Genomic DNA, 8,551 nt, shown 5'->3' with positions numbered 1-8,551 from the left:
ATGTTGTCGCAGGTGTACAATTCAAACCTCTTATGAGTCTATATTATTACTATTATTGTCAAATAAACTTAGGTTTTATAGGTTTAGATAATATAATTTCACGAAAAATAAATTTAGATAATTTTATGAATTCCAAATTGGTATTTGAGTCAAAAAGTTTGTCCCTAGATATAATCAAGCTAGTATGGAGTGTTGGGTTAGGGGAGGATGGGGCATTTTACGGGGTGGGGGAAGGTAGGGGAGTTTACGGTGGGGGAGCGCCGATTGGCGATTTTCGGGGATGGGGAAGGGTAGGAGGGGTAGGGGAAGGTAGGGGAGTTTTGACGGCGGGGGAGCGCCAATTGGCGATTTTCGGGGATGGGAAAGGGTAGGAAGGGTGGCTGCGTTCCGGCACGGGAAGGGGAGGGGTGCGGGTGTTTTTCGACAAGGGGAAGGGGAGGGGGTGGGGTGTTTTCCGGTGGGGTAAGGTGTGGGAGCTGGGTAGTTTTTGTTTTTTTTTTTTTTAATGTTTTTGACTACTGAAATTGTGACCACTTGACATTTTAAGGGAAAAAACCTTTTAATCAGGTTACTGGTCATTTGGCCTGCTAAAATAAAACACTCCCTAAAATTAGGATTATGTATATTAGGAAAATGATAAACATATCCCTTAGGAGTTAGGGTTATGTATAAGAAACTAAAAAAAGAAATTGTAAGGATAACTTAACATTAATTATACCGATCTACGCATTATTTTATCATGAATTCTCAACTTAATTCCATTTTAGGAAGTATATTAAATGCTTGCATATAGCCCTAAGGGTTACATATATCATTACCCTTTATATTATATGGCCCAAAGTTACATTAATAATACGGAGTACCAAATTTTCCTTAATAATTTTGATATAATTATGACCCCGCATTCTTTTGATGCATGCTGATGAAGATACACAGTACATAACTTCTAATATTAGACATCTAACAAATGCAAGTATAATAAGCTGGATTCTCCGAAAGAATGAAAATTTTGACTTTGACCTTATTAAGGGCCTGTTCCCATAGACTGAACCCAGCTGAACTGAACTGAGCTGAGCTGAACTGAACTGAAATGAAATGAGCTGAAATGAATATTTTATTAGAGAGGGAAATTAGGAGCTGAGCTGAACTGAAAATAAACGTATGAGAACAGGCCCTAAAGCTGGAAAAATTATCATGGAAAAGCTCGCGATTAGAAGGAAGACGATGTAAACGATTAGTACTTGAAGGTATATAAAAGGCTCTCTTTTGCAAAAATAACTCCCAATTTCCTTTACATTTACAAGTTGCAACAAATCAGTAGACAAACAGATTACCGCAGAACAGAATACAAAGAAACCAGCTATATGCTCTAATTACAGTAAAGAATGGCACCTATCTATTATATATTTTTCGACTGAATCAGTAATATGAATTGTTTGAACTTCCTGATGAAACTATACAATTTTCGGGAATAGTAAATGATACAAACCAAATGCCTTCAAAAAGTTGCTTTCCAATAGTCTCTAGTTTTCCAATATTGGTGCGAGTTCCTACAAAAATAAGGAAAATGTTAATTCAGATCACATCAAGTTATTATAATTAAACAACAGGAATAAGCAGCAAGATGAATTGAAGATTAATGCGAGCAGAAATATAGACATACCCCTGCAGACCGGAACAACATATCATGCAGATTAGCGGCCTTCAGCAGACTTTCCCTTTTAGGATCCACAGGGGATGCTCTGAAAGCATGATTTGCTAAATATGACTTGGAAGAAGGATTTCTTGAAGACATAGAAGGCAAAGTACGAGAGAGCCAAGATTCAGATGGAGACTTCGGTAGTAGTGGTGTCAGAGCAAGTGGAGAGCTGCAAACTTTAGAATGCTTCGTGCTTTTAGCATCTTGTTTGGATGGCTGTTTAACAACAATTAAATTGACATTTTGTTCAACTTTCTCCAAACATTTCATGTCTTCCCCGATTTCCTGGAAAGACTTCTCTGAAGTAGACACTGCACTAGAATAAGTGGTATCTGAACTTTTAGAATGGGTCATCGCTTTTTCATCAGCACAGATATCTTGCAGTGAATAGTCAACTGAGGGGTTCCTTCCCCTGGATTCTGATGAGCTTGAGTTTGAATGTCGAGATTCTACCATTCTTTCAGAATCTACATACAAGGTCTTTTCTTCTGCAGGATTTACAAGACAAGATATTCTATCGGTTTTTGGAGGTGCTGCAAATTCCAATTCTGTGCAGTCATTTTTATGCGAGTTTACTCTATAGCCACTGAGATCTCTAGGTTCTCCAGGCAGACCAAGAAACTGCTTCTCTTTATCAAGAAATAACTGTGGTGATGCAATCTTCTCCCGCAACATGCCTTTGCGAACCAAATGGATATTCATTAATGATTCATTTGTGGGAACAGGAGCATGTTGGTGACTGGTTCTTTTCATTCCACCTCTTTCATTTTTTATCCCAACCTGCATAGAATTTAAATTGATTCCTTTTTTAGGCCAATTGCATTAATTTGAGTTATATAATTTTGAGAAGCACATTGTTCACGCCTACCTTGTTTTCATCATCTCTAAATACTCCTGCATATGTAGATCTTGTGCGTACACTTCGGACAGAGGAAATTACTTCCACATGATCTCTCATTCCTGGTATAGGATTCAACATACAAAATCTTGGAAATAAACCACAAAGTTTGACTGATAAGTCCTCTGGTCCATCAGATTCATCCTCCTCGTCTGCTTCCTCACCTATCTCTTCACCATTGATCCTATGAAGCAAGCTGTCCGGAGTTGAGTAATATTCTGGGAACTGCTTTTTCAATGTTACAACTTTAGTTATTGGTTTTTCCTGCTCTCTGGCTACATTGTGTTTTCTAGAAGCAAATGGAGGTATTTCTGAAGCCACAGCTTTTGCAGCAGGAAGAAACCTACCCATCATAAATTCTTGCGTCTGAGGATCTGAAAAGGCTCCAGATGACTCTGGACCATCCAATCCACTCACTCCACTAACCCTGCAGTTATAGAATGACTCAGTCCTAGAAAGTGTATCTCGAGCATCTACATAGGTCACATCTTCATCTTCTGAGCTAGAATTATACTTTTCTTCTTCCTTCTCAGATCCTTTAACATCCAGGCGGTCCTTGTCTGGAGAAGAAGTCTCTATTGACTGAGGAATGCTGATTTCTGCTTGGTATCTCGAGACAGAAGTAGGCGAATCTTTCTGGATTTCGTCTGTTTCTTTTTGCATATGAGTTGCAATCCTCCCTGGTGGCAATTTTGGAGTAGGAGGCAGCCATTTGAGAGTGACTTTTCGTGACTTGTTTTCATCTTTTGGTCTTCCTGGCATTTGCTCCCACTTAAAAGGAACAACACCAGGATTTCTAACTGGACCTGATTTCAGCTCTGATTTATAGTATGGAAGAGGAGGCAAACTTGAATGAGAAACAAGATCCTTCCTTTTGTTTTCAGGTGGAGCAGTTAGTGATGAGCCACGCCTCACAGAGAGAATAGGTTGGCTAAAATTCAATTGTTTTTGCTCCATATTCTTCAATTTCATGAAACAAAATTTTCTGTAAACAGGATAAACAATTAAGTTGAATTAGGAACAATGATAAATTAAATGTATAGAAGAAACATAGACACATTTATGGAGACAACAAGAGGAGACAACAAGAGGTACAAATTATGCACGTTGATTGCCAATTCTTATAGCTGCGCAGTATACACCATTGAAATACCTAAATAACAATCATGTACAGGTAAATGATCATAACTTTAATTTATACACTGTAAAAGTAGTTTGCATGCCTGGAAGTCGCACTATCATTGGATTTACATGATTTAAGGCTGAGACCCAAGAAGAATGAGAACAAGAAAATCAATTTTCGTGACTCACACCACTAACATTAAAGGCAATTCACAGGCATCAATATCCCCAGTGAAAATGGTGTGCTGGACTGCTGGTTAGTGTTAATACATCGTTAAGATATATAAGAGTCTTCATTGACAAATAATCAAGGAGTACATAACTCTTGATGCAATTTTTAGCAATTGTTGCTAAAAGCTGACTCCCTGATTACCCATCTAGAGCAATAAGCCAGATGATACACCTACACCCTTCCATAAGTTTCAAAACAGACTCACACATGGTTAACCTGTCAACCCCCACTAACATTTACCCCTCCACATACCTCTTCATGTTCCCAAACTGAAATCCTTAAAGTGGAAAGGTTTTTGTGGCGCCGATAAACAAGCATTTGGTATACACTACATATATCCATGTAGTGGCAAGACACCAACGTTATGACTCACATGCTCTTGTTGTAACTGAATTAAAACATATCAATGGCATTCATTATTATATAGTTGAATAGTACGACACCGCTATTATCAACCAGAACATTCTAAAACACAACATTTTATAGTATATAGGTGGTTCTTCCACACAAACCCCCCCCCCCCCCCCCCTCAACACACACACACACACTGTTCTCTGCCCTCCCTCCCAAGTAAACTACTGTCCTACAGCCACCTACAGCCAGAAGGAATGATAATGCATTCGATAGCAAAAGTTTCGCATACTTCACTTGGAAAGCAGTTTACATGTGAAAATTTAAAACCTTTCTCAAGTTTACTAGCTATTTTTTAGGAACAATGTGAATGTTGTAGAAAGTCTAAAAACCCTGAGTCAAAATCTCAGACTTATGAGTTCTAAAGTTTCAACTTAATTTGACTCACTTTCAATCAGAAACTAGCCTACCTACCTTGATATTAAATACAGTGAAAATTTACAACATGTCAACATGCACGATATAGAATACATAACTAATCATTGATCACAATAACTTAGTAAATGAAATTGAATAAAACCAAATAAAATCAATCAAATTCACTACCAACAAAGTCAAATTTCTTCTTTTTTATTTACTTTTTTTTTCTTTGTTGGAACATTTCTACTCACCCAACTCCATCAAAACATCAATCAGCTCAAAATTTCAAACTCATCACTCATATCCCTATTTGTTTCAATCATTTTTTTCACAATTTGAAAAACAAATATAAATTATCCGAGAAATCCAACTCCATCATACACTATGATATCAATCATTGTTTCATATATTCAAATTTCAAGAATCTGGGCATACCAATTATACTTCAATAAATAAATAATTTTAAAAAAAATTGAATACAGAATTAAAAATTAGCAAAATTCAAAGCTTACCCAAAAAACCCAATTCAGTAATCAGTAGAAAAACCAATCTTAATCCAAAAAACAACCCAATAAAGATCGATAGAGAAAGACACACACCTGAGATAAAAAGGGGTTTTTTTTCCAAAGTAGTAGATGAACTATTTGATGAAATGATTGAATGAAAAAGAAAAACTTTAACCAAATCTTTATCTTTTTCACAAAACCAAACTGGAAAGCAAGAAAGAAAGAAAGAAATGTAAAAGGAATAAAGGAGATTGAGATTGGAAAACGGAAGAAAGAGAGAGAGAATAAACCAAGTTGTACGCTTTTGTTTACTTCACCGCCGTGGTCACAGTTTCGCCATTACCAATGACAATTTCCCATTTTTATTTACTCAAATTTGTAACTGCTACTGTACTTTCATTTATTTTGTTTGCATGTGTTTGTAGGAAACTTTGAACAGAGAAATAAATTAAAAAGTTGATTTCTATAAAATTATCAATGATAAAATTAAAATATCTTGTTTTTTTATTCATTATAAATTTCTTAGTCACAAAGTGTTGGATCATGTAATGATGCATTATTTAATTGAAGTGGGGGTGTTGTTATTGTCACACATTCATTAATCATAAGTTTATTACTCTAGAATTGTTAAAAAGAAAAGGGTAGTCAATTTGGCATTATATTAATCATTTATAGTAGTGTTTAGGTAAGTGGAGTAGAAGTATGTAGTGCAAGTAATTGTCAATGCTTAATTAATTTAAAAAAATTATGGTGTTATTAACACTTGTAATAGAGTGATAGGAAAGTTTTAGATCATGCAATGAAGTAATGAATGTTATTAACACTTGTTATTGTCAAACATGCTGGAAGCTTGGAAGAGTTGAAGGTATACTAGTATGCCATATATGATATATCTATGTGCAAATAACTTTATTTTAGCCAAAAATCTACAATAAACGACTCATATTGCTATGTATAAATAAAGCAACGTACTATAATGTACCACTGTAGGCATTGCACGAAGTGTGCCTACGTGGAGCATACGTGAATATGCTTGACAATCATAGAAAGTTGGATTTGACATATAAATATAGAGACAAAAAAAAAGGAGTAGCCTACAAGTTTTTATGGAACTTGTTAACCGTTCATGGATCATTAAAGTCAACCACAAAAAGGGACAAATTAAAAGCAATAACGATTTGATCTATGAAGGTTATACTCCATTCATGATCCATGAGATTATTAACTCCATAATAATGATCTTGAACTATGACTGGATATTTGGGGATGAAGGTATGGATTGAGTTATGAACCCAATATCGTTCGCATAAGCCTCTACTCGATTCTTATAGTGACACACATTATTTTGCAACCCAAAAGACATACAAACAATATTCAATTCGCTCCAAACTAGTTAATTTAAGTCGGTTGAATATTTAATGCACGCGTTAATCTAATTATTTAACCACTTGAATTAAGCAATAAGAATAATAGGAACCTAAACTGATTGTCCATATTATCATATTAGGCGTGATTTTCAATTACAAGTCTTAATTAAAACATGCAATATAGGTGATGATCAAATAAATTAAATAAGCATGCATAAATATAGGAAGCAACTTGATAATAACTAGAGAACGAATTAAAAGCACCCTATACATAATACTAAATAATTATTAATAAAATTCTAGGCATGATACCAACAAGATTAATATGATACCTAAACATGATAAATCCTAAACATGATGCTAGTAATTAAAGATACAAATAATTAGAGTAAATAAAACAAGAGAATTAAATACTCACTCCATGAGTAACTTTGAATGCTACATCATGGATAAATTTGTTAGTAACTTCAATAAAATATACTTCATAAATCTAAAGAATTAAATTAATAAATTAAAGAAAATAAATTAAATTGAGTTTAGATTAAAACCCATAGGTTTTATGATCAACCTTTCACGTTGTGGAACCGCCGGTAGAGCTTTGAGTGAAGTGTTGATGTCTAAGAGCACTTGAAACAAGAATTTTGAAAAGGATTAGAAGGAAAAAAGTTTAAGGGAATAAAAGTAGTAGGAAAATATGAGCAGAAAAACAGTGTTCGTAGCTCCAAAAGGCTACGGTATTTATAGAAATAAAATGGGTAAAGATAGAATATCACATTGTCGAAATTACAAGAGCATCAAGCCACGTCAGCTTTCCTCGCTTGACAACATTCCTTTCGCGCGATGCAACAGAATCTCAGTTTTTGGGGTTTTTGTTTTTATCATAACTTTTAATCTCAATCTTGGATTAATGCAATAATATATCATTGGAAAGCTCTCGAAATCTACTATCTAACCCAATTAGAACCAGGTCCTTTTTTAGATCCAAAAATATTGTCAAAATAGTGCAAATGTGCCAGTTTTGAATAAAGTTTAATTTGGTATTTCAATCAACTATATATATATATATATGTATATATAGTGGCGTATCCAGGAATTCCGAACTGGGATCGGAATCTTAAAAAACAAACGATGATCATTGATCATATATTACTTAAATATTCAATACATAAGTTCAAATTTTTTATTACAAATGGATGGATTACACAGTTAAAAAAAAGAAAAAAATCCTACAAATGCATTCTTCGAGTTTTCATACTTTGAAAGCGTGCTAATACATTACTACTTCTATAAATGATAAATCTATAATTCTATTACAAAAAATTAATATTACACATAAAACAAAAAACCCAAGACCCCAATAAACACAAATTTGACAATGTAAACTTCTTCTAATTATCAATTAAAAGACTAAGTAAAAATTTTAAATTCTAAGTTTCTACAATCCAATTTGTCAACAATTCAAGTATTCAACAATATATCAAAACTAATTAAACAAATCAGTAATTAATCTAATTATCACTAATTTACAAACAAATAATTAAGAGGAGTAGAGGAATAAGAGGACGGTTGAAACTAATACGTACTAAAGGATAAAAATAATAATATTAGATAAGTATGAAGCAAGTAAAATAAGGAACTCAATAATACTCCGTATTTCTTCATGCTCCAAATACAAGAGCCATATATATAGGCTAACAAACAACAAATAATAAATAAAGTACACAACAAATAATAAGCTAAAAAAGAGGAAACACAATGCCATGATTAAACCCACTAACAAATCCATTAACTTCTAAATTCATTTGACTCTCTAACTTAACAAAATGAAATAACATAAAAAAACAAAACAAAAAATGAGGGTGGTTGGTCTCAAACCCAGAATCTAAGAGCGAGGAGCCTTGCTACTAATCACTCCTTACCAATTTGCCAAACTTACATATTTGGTTATTTACTTCA

General features: G+C 34.0%; 1 protein-coding gene across 3 annotated transcripts; it reads right to left on the bottom strand.

Moving 5' to 3' along the window:
- Window positions 1-1,264: 1,264 nt before the first annotated feature.
- Window positions 1,265-5,653, bottom strand: LOC145587793 (uncharacterized). 3 transcript variants are annotated; one of them, XM_081644470.1, is made up of 4 exons: window positions 5,519-5,653; window positions 2,568-3,582; window positions 1,664-2,479; window positions 1,265-1,550 (listed from the first exon to the last, which is right to left on the bottom strand). In XM_081644470.1, exons 2-4 carry the CDS (start codon window positions 3,567-3,569, stop codon window positions 1,524-1,526), a joined length of 1,845 nt encoding a protein of 614 aa, XP_081500596.1. In that variant the 5' UTR covers window positions 3,570-3,582; window positions 5,519-5,653; the 3' UTR covers window positions 1,265-1,523. The 3 variants fall into 3 exon arrangements, with proteins under 3 accessions (XP_081500596.1, XP_081500593.1, XP_081500594.1); XM_081644467.1 differs by having other exon boundaries at window positions 5,235-5,585; XM_081644468.1 differs by having other exon boundaries at window positions 5,322-5,585.
- Window positions 5,654-8,551: the final 2,898 nt, after the last annotated feature.

Source organism: Chenopodium album, chromosome 17 (genome assembly GCF_948465745.1).
Source record: "Chenopodium album chromosome 17, dcCheAlbu1.1, whole genome shotgun sequence".
NCBI lineage: Eukaryota > Viridiplantae > Streptophyta > Magnoliopsida > Caryophyllales > Amaranthaceae > Chenopodium > Chenopodium album.
The sequence above is the reverse complement of the archived record's forward strand: the minus strand, read 5'-3'. Positions and strand labels throughout refer to the sequence as shown.

What these genes read in the sequence shown, in the direction of transcription:
- LOC145587793 (XM_081644470.1), bottom strand. Translation starts at nt 3,569, where the DNA reads ATGAAATTGAAGAATATGGAGCAAAAACAATTGAATTTTAGCCAACCT. An exon ending in TTAGAGATGATGAAAACAAG is followed by an intron (nt 2,480 to 2,567) that starts GTAGGCGTGAAC and finishes AATTCTATGCAG; the next exon opens with GTTGGGATAAAAAATGAAAG. An exon ending in TGTTGTTCCGGTCTGCAGGG is followed by an intron (nt 1,551 to 1,663) that starts GTATGTCTATAT and finishes TTATTTTTGTAG; the next exon opens with GAACTCGCACCAATATTGGA.